At 48.4% G+C, this 13579-nt stretch overlaps 1 protein-coding gene across 3 annotated transcripts in view; it reads left to right on the top strand.

Annotated features, from left to right (window-relative positions):
• Positions 1–13216, top strand: part of UNC5C (unc-5 netrin receptor C) — a 271714-nt gene extending 258498 nt beyond the window's left edge. For all 3 annotated transcript variants that reach the window (XM_042807594.1, XM_042807593.1, XM_042807595.1), the window contains 2 exons: positions 6036–6214; positions 6443–13216. In XM_042807594.1, coding sequence (XP_042663528.1) covers positions 6036–6214; positions 6443–6608 — 345 coding nt within the window. In that variant the 3' untranslated portion in view covers positions 6609–13216. The remainder of the gene's footprint in view (positions 1–6035; positions 6215–6442) is intronic.
• The last annotated feature ends 363 nt before the right edge of the window (positions 13217–13579 follow it).

The following is a 13579-nucleotide window of genomic DNA, read 5'->3' as shown; positions in this document are numbered from 1 at the left end:
GCTTCTCCTGGTTGTCATGCAGTGAGGTTCCTGAGCCTAAGTGGGGAGCAGGAGCACCTTGGTCTGCCAAGGGCTGGTATACAAGGTTGTGTCAACTTTGTTACTGGAAAAAAGTCCTAAAACTCAGCTGGTTTGATGACAAAAGTTACCTGTAAGTGTAATAACAGCAACCTAGAAACCAATGTGTATGCCTCCAGAGGCATCAGAGGAAGAGGTGGTTGTGATAAAGACACCAGATCAGGCATCTGGAAACCTCAGCTGTGGTTCCTCACACTTTGTTCTGGTGACTAACTAGGTCATGTAAGGGTGTGTTTTGGCCTCTGCTTTCAGATGGTGTCTGGCTTGATTCGCTTATGGTGATTTAAAATTGCGCACGTTATTCCCTTCTTGTGGGGGAGGCAGGCAGCTAGCAGCTAGGCATTGCAGGACCATGCTGGCACCTTTCTTCATTGCTGGAGCTGCTGCTCTGCCTCTGTCACCATGTGGTGAAAACATAGTAACAGAGTTTCCTGCATCTTCCCTTTATGGTCTTTCTTTTTTGTCCCCTGCAAAGGATGTAAAACTTCTGCCGATTAAATTGTCCTATTCTGGCTTTATACAGTGTCTTCCACTGGGACTTCAAAAGTACAAATGCAATGAGTGCCAGAACACGCAAATCTGTGAGGCAAGAGGAAGAGTGAGATAAAGGTCTCCCACCGGTCATTTTTGAAGCTCCCTCTTTATCTTGTGCTGTCAGTACTCACCCAAAAGAGCCTCAGGGCACCACCATGGGTACCTGGGCTCACTCTGCAGCCATCCTGATGCACCTGGGGCAGCAGGACACCTGGAGAGCTGGGGCAGCGCTGCCTCGATGTTGTCACTTGCGTCCCATGGCCCAGAATGAAAAGGGAAGGCTGTCCATCTGCGATGCCACCAGTGACCACCCTACGGCCGCTTCTGACCCGCCAGCTGCGGTGGCACACGAGTCATTTTGCCAGCCCCTGGGGCCAGGCAGTTAGAGGGGACAGTAGCTCGTTGTCTGAAGCAGTGGGGTTGGGGCCATTGGTCTGCAACACAGGGCCTTGGCACCCGAGTGGGGATGCCCCATTCAGCACTGCTTTGGGCACGTTCACTGAGGACGTTACAGTGTGGCATTAACCCTCATTGGTTAGAGATTTCACTGATTGCCATTTCAAAAAAATAAATGCAGAAGCCATATTGGTAGAGTGGAAGAGAATTAATTGCTGTGGATAAAAGAGGGCAAAAAGAAGTTTAAATCTGTTCATTGCTTATGGATACTTGCTCTCCCCTTTCTATCTCTGCGTACAGTTTGGGGGCGGGGGGGAAACCACAGATTGCACGTGACTCTCAGCATTTCCACAAGCTTCATGGGGGGATTTGTGATGGCAGCTTAAGCTAGGCATTACCTGGTTTTGAGACAGGTTCAGGTTTTACAGGGTCTTCCCAGCAGTCAGCTTGACACAAACCAACAAGGCAGCTCATAGAGGAGAAAACAAACTGACATTTAACAAGTCTTTTGCACGGGTGTTTCTGGCTGCCTGGGGCTGTGACCTGGGCAGAGGTGGAGATGAAGCAGCTTCCCCCTTTCTGCCAGCCCGGCCTCAGGCCTGTCATGCAGCAGAGGAGAGCAATTGAGAAGGCATGTGAGATGGATGAAAGCAGACCCAACCCTGCTTGTCATTTTTTCCATAGTGTGTTTTGGTAGCTGGAGGTGACAAGTGCTGCGTGTGGGAGCAGTGTCCCTGCTGCACAGTCCTGTCGGTTGGGTGTGGAGGGGCTTTCAGCTGCCCTGCAGCACCTCATCATTCCTAAGCAAACCCAACCATCCAAACTGACCAACTACCCTTGTCCTGTCAGCTACTGAGCCCCTCTTTCTACCTACCTGTGAGCGCTAAATCCTTACAGGTGAAGGGAGAGAGAAAATCCTTGCCCAGAAGAGCCGCCCACTTGTTATTTCCACATTGCATCTGTGTCATGGGGAGGACCGCATCAGAGAGCATAAACCCTTATACCCACAGGGGACAGGCTGGCTTTGGAGGTGACTTTCCCCTTGAAACACTGCTGCCACTGCCTTTAAGCGCAGTGTTCATCTTGGAGAGGGGGGGAACGGCTGCCCCGCTCCGAGCGTTACACACTCCATCTGTCTCCAGCAGAGTTAAAGCTGCATAAATTCAGTGTCCTTAGGACAGCAAGCTCACTGCCCTGGTCTTAAGGAGGGCAGACTTTGGCCTCTTCAGGGATCTGCTTGGCAGAGTAACATGAGCTAAAGCCCTGGAGGGAAGAGGGGCCCAAGGAAGCTGGTTAATATTCAGGGATCACCTCCTCCAAGCTCTGGAGTGATGCATCCCAACAAAGAGCAAGTCAGTCAAAACCACTTGGAGGCCTGCGCGGATGAACAAGGAGCTCCTGGACAAGCTCAAACACAAGGAAGCCTACAAAGGGTGGAAGCAAGGACACGGCTTGGGAGGGATACAGAGAAACTGTCCAAGCAGCCAGGGGTCAGGTTAGGAAGGCCAAAGCCCTGATAGAATTGAATCTGTCCAGGGACATCAAGGACAACAAGAAAAGCTTCTATAGGTATGTCAGTGATAAAAGGAAGCCTAGGGAAAATGTAGGCCCTCTCTAGGAGGAAACAGGAGACTTGGTTACCCAGGATATGGAGAAGGCTGAGGTAGTGACTTCTGTTAGCTCAGTCTTCACTGGAAAGACCTCCAGCCACACTGCCCAAGACACAGAAGGCAAAGGCAGGGACTGGGAGAATGAAGAACCACCCACTGTAGGAGAAGATCAGGTTCAAGCCCATTTAAGGAATGTGAAGGTGCACAAGTCCATGGGACCTGATGAGGTGCCTCTGTGGGTCCTGAGGGAAGTGGTGGATGAAGTGGCTAAGCCACTATTCATCATATTTGGGAAGTCATGGCAGTCTGGTGAAGTTCCCACTGACTGGAGAAGGGGAAACATAAGCCCCATTTTTAAAAAAGGAAAAAAGGAAGACCCAGGAAACTTCAGGCCAGCCAGTGTCACCTCTCTGCTCAGCAAGATCATGGAGCAAATCCTCCTGGAAACTATGCTACGGCACATGGAAACAAAGGAGGTGATTGGTGACAGCCAACATGGCTTCACTAAGGACAAATCATGCCTGACAAACTTGGTGGCCTTCTACAATAGGGTTACAGCATTAGTGGATAAGGGAAGAGCAACTGATGTCATCTACCTGGGCTCGTGCAAAGCATTTGACACTGTCCCACCAGACATCCTTGTCTCTAAATTGGAGAGACATGGGTTTGATGGATGGACCACTCAGTGGATAAGGAATTGGCTGGATGGTCGCACTCAAAGAGTTACGGTCACCAGCTTGATGTCCAAGTGGAGAGCAGTGATGAGTGTTGTTCCTCAGGGGTCGGTGTTGGGACCAGTGCTATTTAACATCTTTGTCAGTGACATGGACAGTGGGAGTGAGTGCTCCCTCAAGTGTCATGGTCTGAGACTGGTCGGCAGCCAAACAGCACACAGCCACTCACTCCTCTCTTCTCTTCCAGTGATGAGAAGGAACAAATGAGCCAGTCTTGTGATTTGAGATAGGACCGGGAGGGGAAAATCACCCATTATGGTCATGGGCAAAAGGCAGACTTGTTAGGGGAAGAAAAAAAAAGAACATACATTTAATACAGAAACTAACAACAACACTTAACAGAGTAGGAAAGTGAGAAGCATTGCCACATCTTGAGAACACCTTCCCCCCACCCCTCCCTTCTTCCCGGGCTCAGCTCTGCTCCTGGTATCTCTACCTCCCCACCAAGTGACACAGCAGCAGGGAATGGGGGGTGCAGTCAGCGCTGCCACTTCTTCCATCTTCGGTGGGGGGAGCTTCTGGATCTTCTCCCCCTGCTCCATCGTGGTCCCCCTCTCACAGAAGACAGTCCTCCACAAACTTTCTCCGACACGAGTTCCTCCCATGGGCTGCAGCATTCCCCACACTGCTCCATCATGGGCCACCAACTTTCTCCAACTGGATTCTCTCCCACGGCTGCAGCCCTTCCCGAGTTGCTCCGGCGTGGGACTCCCCCGCATGCTGCAATCCTCCCAGCACTGAATTACAGCAGTGAGGCTACCTTTTCCCACAAGACCCTGGCCGTTTCGGGCACAGTCACCTTGATCAACCAGGCGAAACACAGGCCATAAATCACCGTCTGCTCCACTGTAGATCTTCATGGGTGGCAGGGGGGGCCACCCTGCCATCTCACCACAGGATACAGGGGGGTCTCTGCTCCGGCACACCTCCCCCCTCCTTTCTTCCTCCGTTCCTCCACTGACCTTGGTGTTCACGCAGCTGCAGCAACTCCTCACAAGTCCGACTCCTTGTCACCACGTCCCTTCTTAAATACGTTATCGCAGAGGCACAGCCGATTGGCTCAATTTCCCAAACAGAAGTGGAGCTGACTTGGAGCTGGGGGAGCTTCGAGAAGCTTCTCACAGGGGGCCGCCCCGATAGCCCCCTCCCCTGCCACCAAAAAACCCCACCACTCACTCAAACCCAGGGCATTCCACCCCAAGCCTCTGCAAATCACGTATTTAAGAACTATCATGAGATCCAACATTCAAGTTTCCCAGTGACACCCAACTGTGTGGTGCAGTTGACACACTGGAAGGAAGTGACGCCATCCAGAAGGACCTTGACAGGCTTGAGAGGTGGGCCTGTGCAAACCTCATGAAGTTCAACAAGGCCAAGTGCAAGGTCCTGCACATGGGCGGGGGCAATCCCAGGCACAGATACAGGCTGGGCGATGAGTGGGTTGAGAGCAGCCCTGCGGAGAAGCACCTGGGGGTATTGGTGGATGGAAAACTGACTATGAGCCAGCAATGTGCTCTCGCAGCCCAGAAAGCCACCCGTGTCCTGGGCTGCATCAAGAGAAGTGTGACCAGCAGGTCGGGAGAGGGGATTCTCCCCCTCTACTCTGCTCTTGTGAGACCCCACCTGCAGTGCTGTGTCCAGCTCTGGGACCCCCAACATAAGGACATAGACCTTGAGCAGGACCAGAGGAGGGCCAAGAAGATGACCAAGGGGCTGGAGCAGCTCCTCTGTGAAGACAGGCTGAGTGAGTTTGGGTTGTTCAGCCTGGAGAAGAGAAGGCTCCAGGGAGACCTTATAGTGGCCTTCCAGTGCTTAAAAGGGGGCTACAGGAATGCTTGGGAGGGACTCTTTATCAGAGATTGTAGGGATAGGACAAGGGGTAACTGTTTTAAACTGCAAGAGGGTAGATTTAGGTTAGATATAAGGAAGAAATTCTTTACTGTGAGGGTGGTGAGACAGTGGCACAGGGTTCCCAGAGCAGCTGTGGGTGCCCCCTCCCTGGAAGGGTTCAAGGCCAGGTTGGACGGGGCTGGGAGCACCCTGGGCTGGGGGAAGGGGTCCCTGCCCATGGCAGAAGAGTTGGAACGAGATGATCTTTTAAGGTCCCCTCCAACCCAAACTATGCTATGTTTCCATTCTATGAAATTGAGGGATCAGCTTGTGCCTGAGGAGGTATTAACTGTCTCCCTGTGGTCTGCATGGCATTAGAGGCTTTGGAGAGTATGGGTACTGCCAAAGGGATGTCAGCGGTGTGACCCAGTGCTGGCTCCATGTGGTGTGGGGCACTTGAGGGGTTCTGCTGAGAAAGGGCTCCTGCCAGCTAAGCCAGGAAAGCCCTGTTCTGCCCTAGTAGTAGCAGTTTGCTCTGAAATGTGTCAAAATGCCTGATCTTTCATTATTTACAGTAAGTGATTAACTAAGATGGGCTCAATTTTGTCCAGCCATAGTTATTACCCTCAAAGCAATAAAGAAAAGGAAAAAAAAAATCTGCTGTCTACCCAAAGTCAGTTTAAATATTTCTCTTTTTCAGCTGACTAACATAAATGCTTTATTAGTAGAGGGCTGCTCCCCTCTAATACAAGTAAAAGCTCTGAGTCCCAGAGGATAGACTTCTATAACCGTCTCTGCATTCAGTAACAAAACTGCTGGTATTTTTTTTGTTTTGTTTTCTTTCCAACTTCAGGAACCCACTGGCATCGATTATCCTCCTATGGACTCAGCAGGCTCCATCACCACCATAGTAGGGCCCAGTGCTTTCAGCATCCCCCTCCCAATAAGGCAGAAGCTGTGCAGCAGCCTGGACGCGCCCCAGACCAGGGGCCACGACTGGCGGATGCTGGCCCACAAGCTGAAACTGGACAGGTGAGCGGGGCTGCCGACGCGTGGTCGGGCAACAAAGCCCCCGGGAGGTATGTGCAAAAGGGTCCTGGTGAAGATGAGTGACAGCAGATGTGTCTGCAGACTGGTCAGGCTGACCACACAGGAGATGAGCACCTTGACAGCACCAGCAGTGGGGATGGACTGAAATCATACCACTTCAGGTAGCCTTCATGCAGCTCAAAAAACGAATTTCCTTTTGGCTTGTTGCAGGTACCTAAATTATTTTGCTACGAAATCGAGTCCCACCGGTGTGATCCTGGATCTCTGGGAAGCCCAGAATTTCCCTGACGGCAACCTGAGCATGCTGGCGGCAGTTCTTGAAGAAATGGGAAGACATGAAACCATTGTTTCTTTGGCAGCAGAAGGAGATTACTGATGCATCCTTGACGTGAACAGGAAGGACAGACACAGGGAGCGGTAACGCCCTGTTATTACAAACGAGAATTGAAATGAAAACCCAGACCAATGAGTTACACAAGAGACATTTCAGAGAAGAAAGCAAGCAAAAAAAGAACAAGACAAAAAAAACAAAAAACAAAACAAAACAAAAAAAAAACAGCCCTGACCTTCACACGTGCTCTCCTTGTACATTATCACAGGATCTAAAAGAAATCATGCAAACTTGTACCTTGAAAATATACATCAACATAATGTTCCTCTCGGCTTGGCTGTACACTGCTTGGTACAGATTTTACAGTTTCCTAGGAAACGCTTTTTATTGCTATCCAGATATATGGATAAACTTTCTTAACAATCCCAGTTTCTATGGATGTTGTTTACATCAAATTCTGGACAGGGGTAAGGAGACTGTCCATGGCTCTTTATATTTTTTGTTTAAAGCCATTCTAGACAAGGCTATGGACAGTTGGTTGTGGCTATTTCAGCTTATTGGTTTCTGGTGAATTCAGATTTTGGCTACAATTCTGCACATCGACTGTCTCACAACGATCCTCCTGTCATTGTTCTGTTTCCTAGACCTACTTGTAAAAAAAAAAAAAAAAATACAAACAACAACAAGAAAATCAGAGTTTAAGAGGTGTGCATCTGGAAAGCAGGTACTCTGGGTGCTAAGCAGGAACACATTTAACATCCCCTTCCTTCCCCGATCAAGTCCCACTGAGCCTGTGTGGAGAATAGCTGTAGTACAGTGGGGAACGTAGGATCGGAGTTAATTTTCAATTCAAAATGTAACAATAGCCTTTCCACCCCTTTAGGATATGAGGGGGCTGGATATGCAATTCAGAGTTGTTAAGGGAAAAAAAAGAAGAAACCCAGAAAAAAATAAAAAAGAGAAGTTGCTATGATAATTATTTACTAATTAGTATCTAGTGCAAGGATTATAATTATTATTATTATTATTATTACCATTATTACTTTATTTCTAATTTTGTCAGCAGCAGAATGAATCATTCCTGTTTTTATGGAACCTGTTGTCCCCTTCCTGAAGGTCTTCTAAGACATGTCCCTCTATATGCTGTCTGTCCTTCCCTTCTCCAGCCATCATACTCCTCCTCCCAAGTCCTCTGCTAGCCCATAAGGGTTGCTCACCTCATGTTAGCATTGCTGTGCTTCATGCCCGATGCAAAGGTGGTACAAACTGTTGGCGCTCTGCTGAAGTCACTGCTCTGCACCCGCTAAGGACCCAACCCAGCACCCCTCCCTGGGACGTTCTGCCCTACCTTGGTGCCTCCGGGTTAGTCCAAGAAGCATTCCTGTCCCGAGGTTGCTGTCAACCAGTGACAGCCTCCCACTTCAAATACATGTTGCCCACTGGTTCAGGAACACGGGTGCAAGGATGTGGAGGCACTGATGTTGGCCACCTGATTTTTGCATCCAAGGTGGGCCTCCAGATGTCTTGCTTTGCTTTGAAGTGGTCTGAGACCCAGCAGCTCCTGTTGGCTTCCCACGGAGCTGCAGGTACTCACTCTTGCTGAAACCCACCGCCTCTGCTGTGGTCAGGGCTCCTGGGGAGGGTCCTCTGGTGGGTCATTTCTGATGCACTTGGTGGATCTCCACAGATATTCCCAGGCTTGCTGCAGCCAGGGAAGCCTCTGCCACACGGGCCAGTGTGGTGAAGTGGAAATCGCAGATACTGCAGTCCGCTCCCTCCGGCGCCGCTGCCTGGGCAGGGTGGTGCAGGCCCTTGCTGGCCAACCAGGGAGACGTTTGTCCCTCTCAGCCATGTCCCTCTTGGCCACCACAATCAGGTGAAGTGGGGACTGAGCAAAAGGAGCAAACGCTTGCTTTTTTCGGTTGTCACTGCAAACGTGTTTTATTTCCTGCTCAGTGAAAAGATCGACTCTTTGGTACATGACAGCGCATGGGATTGCAGTAGTTTTACTGCCAGGCTTGCCTGTCCTCCACTTCTGGTGCAAAACAGGCTTTCTTCCCCAGCCCGTCTGCTGCAGGTTTCCAGCCAGACCCTGATTACTGCTGTTGTGCACATATGCATGCTCCTGCCCACACACATACTCCGTGTGCTTCCTGAGACCAGAGCTGGCTTGTTTTCTTTTGTTTTTGGTTTTGTTTTTCCCCAAGGCTTTCCAGATTGTGCCTTTAAAGGTAACGTTGAAAATGTCATTGGTCAAAATGAAAGGAAAATTTCATCTGACCTTTTTCCCATTTGACATTTCCATAGGCTTGGGACTTTTCTTTTTTTTTTTTTTTTTTTTTAATTTCTCAGCTCCCTGACACCAGCTGGGTTTTGATTGACCGCTGCACAGTGATCACAAAGCACTCCCTTCCTCGAAAAAGGAAACCTAGCAGTTTGCAAACCAGCATTTCAGTCAAAACCTGAGACCAGAGGACATACATTTTCTCTTTCAACATCTGTCTGCATTTTGCCTGTGCAGGCCCCACCTTCTCTTAATGTGGAGATGCCAAGGGCATCCTTTCAACAAACATCCATCTTCTTTTTCACCTTGCGCATCCAATGCAGCCCACTGCAATGCTAATGAAAGTCTTGCTTTCAGCTTCAGGAGGCTTCAGCTGGGGCTTCCAGCTCTGCCCTTTCCCTACATTTTTTATTCACCCTGGAGCATTAAAATGGCTCCTAAAAGATAGGTCTCAGCGTTTCTCCCTCCTGTGCCATCTTCAGGTGTAACCAGTTGTATTTAGTTCGTGCTTCCTCACCCTTCCCGCATGTCCTTCCTGCGTGCCTCCTCTTCCAAGGCAGGTGCATGAGCTGAACCATCCTTCAGCCCCTGCCCCTCTTCAGCTCAGTCTTCGTTAGCTGACGCCCAAACTCACTGCTGTGCCCAGCTCTCAGCTTTTGGTAGGTGGGCAGCGTGTGCACCCTTCTCACTGGGGCCTTGCCAGACAGTGTCTCCTAGCTATCTGTATCGCTGTGAGTTGCTACTCCTTTTGCCACCTCTCTGACCTACTCCCCAATAGCTCCTTCAAGGAAAAACAGATGAGCAACTTTCTTAAAGTATTCTAGGGCGTTTTCCTTTTGCAGTGTCACTGTAAAGGGGATTTATTGAGAGGAAAAGGCACTCTCTGATTAAGAGGATCGTCCACAGAGGTGGATGGAGGTCCAGCACATCACTGCTGGCTAGGGCAGCGGCATCACAGTCGCTGGAAGGTGGAGCTGCTCTTCTTCCACCCTGTCTGCTCAGAAACCTTCCCCTGCCTGCTGCAGTCAGGGGCTGGATGGTTTCTCCTGCTCCAGGGTCCCAACACGGCACTGTGCCAGCTGCCTCAGCTCTGCCGGGGCAGGGAGACGCAGGGGCTGCCGGCAACAGGGACATTTCCACCACAGAGCCAGTAGCTCTGCACTCCATAGCTGCTAACAGCAGCTCCCACCATACCTGACAGCCCCCCCCCCCCCCCCCCCCCGCATTAATTTTGCTGGCTATTTTCTTTTTTTTTCTTTTTTTTTTTTTATTTTTTCTGGGGGGTACAGTGGTGGCAGGGCATGCGGCTGGGGAGAGCGCTCTGGCACAGGCCAGTGGTACGCACCCCTCAGCATCCCCCTCCTGCTGCCCCGAGGAGGGAGGGTGGGAAGCAACGGTGGCCAGATCCTTTGGGGATATTATTTTTGGTAGGAGGAAAACCAGCAGCCGTCCCTCCGCCTGGATGGCGGGGACACAGTGCCATCTCGTGGGGCCGAGCCCCGGCTCCAGCCTGCTGCCGCCGACACGGCGAGCAGCATCGCCCGGGAAAAGGCTTTCTCGTAGGGTGGCTCTTGAAAATGGCAGAGAAGGTCAGCAGACAGAACCGACTCTAAAAAATTATTGTAACATTTTATGTCAGGTAAGCACATCTGCTTTTAAAAAAAAAAAAAAAAAAAAAAAAAGGCTGCAGGCTTCTTATCCTCCAGTTATTACTACTTTTTTAAATGCTTATCCTTTTAGTTGTCCACCTTTGGCTATGTGCTGTAGCAGTTTTGCTGCTCGTCACACCATCACTTTATTACATGTTGATTGCTAGTGCTATAAATAATATATATATTATATAAATATATATAAAATATCTACTGACTTCAAGGAAAAACTTTAATTTCCAAGTAAGAAACACTATCGGAGGCAGTCCTTTTCACCTGATTTTTTTTTCTTCAGTTCTTCTTGTGTTGTGTTCTTGTAAAGGTGGCTGTCAGTGTATAGGGTAAGTAAGCTTGGGGTTTGGTTGGGGTTTTTTCTGAATTTTCTGATCACAGCTGATCCACTGTATCTCCCTAAACAGTGCAAGTCCTAAATGCCGTTTTACTGAGTCTTGAAAGTTTTGAGGCAGTGAGGGTCTCTTCAGTCAAGCTTTGCTTCCATGGGAGACTGAGAGCTTTTTTTTTCTCCCGTACCGCTGGCAGAAATGCAAACACTCGTGAGACATGTTGGAGTCTGGGATGCCCACATAGCAAAACATGTCTGTTCCATGGGTTTTTTGCTATTTCTGTTGCTGACATATAGAATAAATGTATTTACATGCTGTAAGCCCATCATTGTGGACAGTGTCCTAATGTTTTGTATTGCTACCTACAACAGTTTCTTTTTGGTTCTCTTTTTCTTCTTGTTTTGGGGAGTGGGAGTATGGGGAAGGGAGGGGTGAGGGGGCCCTTAGACCATTGTATGCTCTAGCCAAGTAGTTACCACAGCTCTGAGGTTAATTTTAAACAAGATGAGACTGTTGAAGTTGGGATTTTTTTTTAAGCTCGTGTCCAGGGCACTTTGTAAACTATCTTACTGAGTGTTCAGAAGTCTTTTCAGGCATTCATCTGGCTCTCATCTTGCCACGAAGTAACTAATTGTTTGCAGGCTGGCTTGCTTAATATCAGGCGGTGCAAAGATGCGAGTGGTTTGCGAATGGAAACCAAACCTTTGGCTCTTCTCCTGCAAGGACTCCAATGAGGTATTAACTTTGGGGTCACCACTGCAATCCATTCCTAGCTTGTGTGTAAAACCTCGAGTTCATAAAAATGAGCTGCGCTGCAGATTTTTAAACGCTGAAGCATGTATCTTGGACATCCTTTGAAGTGGGAATTTAACAGAAATGCAAAATGCGCGCGTGTGTGTGTGTATACAGGCAGACAGAGAGGAGAAAATAAAAGACACTTACTGCTCGAGGTTTTTAGCTCTGATGTTAGTTGTGGGCATCCTCTTACGAGCAACCTTTGCTTGGGAAGGTGAAAGTCAAAATTCATTGCTGTATCATCACTGCAAGGTCAAGTAGGCAGTATTTCGAGAGCCAACAGAGTGTAAACTGGCAAAGAAACTAGAGCTGGACTTGAACCAAAGCCACAGAAACGAGCCCTCAAGTTTGTTAGGTCAAGCTCCTCGCTTGAAATTGGAGCATTTAGTTTATTTACTTGTCCTTTAAGCTTGACACCTGCTCCCTGAAATCTGAAAATCCCTTTATCTGAAAGTCATTTGATAAACTCTGCCTGTACAAAAAAACAATGATAATACAGAATGCCCGCAAACCTCTATCATCAAACAGGTATTTCACATTTTTTGTGATGTTGGTTAAATGTATTTAATAGTGATTCAGTCTCCTTGACTGCTTACAAAGAGATTAATTGCTACGTGTGCTGTACCCTGGGCTTCCCTTTCCTCCCAAAGCATCCCGTGCCATGGCATGGGAGTAACTTCTGGATGCCTGTGAAGAAGCGGGATGTAATCAGGCAGGGCCCTTCCGCAGCGGTGAGATGACTCGCTGAGTACTGGCACTCTGGTCTCCAGCTGCTGCCAGCTGGCTCTTGCTACAGCTTGCTGGTAAATTTGGGAGCTTAAACAAAACAAATAAAAAGAAAAATTGGTCTGGAAAGTAAATAAAATTAGGAAGATGGAGTAGCAAAACACTCTTCTCCCATAGGTCTGTCAAGGCGTCTTGCAAAAACACCCGCAGAGCGGTGAGCCCACAGCCTACTTTGAAGCGGGGTGCGTAACACAGCTGAGACAGAGAAGTTATGGCATCACCTGGCATTACTGTTTTGGCACATCTGTGTAGTAGACTTTTTTTGCTAACACATGTTCTCTCTGTTAATGCTGAAGAGTAAAAAAAATAAAAAAATAAAAAAAAAATCCCCAAACAACCCTTAAGATGGTACCTTTGGTACCTTTCCAAAGCAAAGAAGGAGGGCCCATAGGAAATCGAATGCCTGTGCAACCCAGGCCGAGAGGGTGTACCCTGTTTCTCCCTCCTCTTCCCATGTCTCAGCTCTACCAGGGTTCGTGGGATTTGTTTTCTTTGCTATTCAGATTTGTAGAACTATTTTGGTTTTGATTTCCCTATTGCTGTATCTTCTATGCAATTCCTTTTCTAAAGACTGACTTACTACCGGAGAAGTGCTAGCCATTGCATTATTTGTATTGCTGTACAGTGGAGGTGTGGTTTACTAGTTCTGAGTGTGCCTCTTATCCCCCTCCCTTTTTCTCCTTCCCTCTGTTTGTAAATGCCTGCATTTATTCTGTCAGCCTGACATGTACAAAGTGTAAGAAAGAATTTTTAAACAGGTAATAAATTATATTTATAAGCAACTGGAAAAAAAAATACACCACTACCTTGTGTTCAATTGTTTAGTTTCTGGAAGCTTGGTAGGAAAGAGAAGCTTTTTACTTAGTTTCTTTTTTTTTTTTTTAATATATATATTTATATTATCTGCTCAAAAGAAATGTTTCTGCTCATAAGAACTTCTTGTGATGCAGTCTCCCTCATAAGACAACATTCATGACATCCACATGCCCATGCAGGCTGTTTCACTGCACTTCATATATCCTCGTGCCTCCTCATGGGGTACCACCCCAGCAGCTACAGGAGGATTTGCCCCACATAGGTTTCCTGGGGTTTGAATTTCATGTCTGCAGTCAAAGGTGGAGGAAAGCAACAGGCAACAAAATGCATCCTCGGCTGCTG

The sequence above is a fragment of the Tyto alba genome, unplaced genomic scaffold, assembly GCF_018691265.1.
Source record: "Tyto alba isolate M040663 unplaced genomic scaffold, T.alba_DEE_v4.0 Super-Scaffold_6, whole genome shotgun sequence".
NCBI lineage: Eukaryota > Metazoa > Chordata > Aves > Strigiformes > Tytonidae > Tyto > Tyto alba.
Note: the sequence above shows the minus strand (reverse complement) of the source record. Positions and strands in the feature narration are given on the sequence as shown.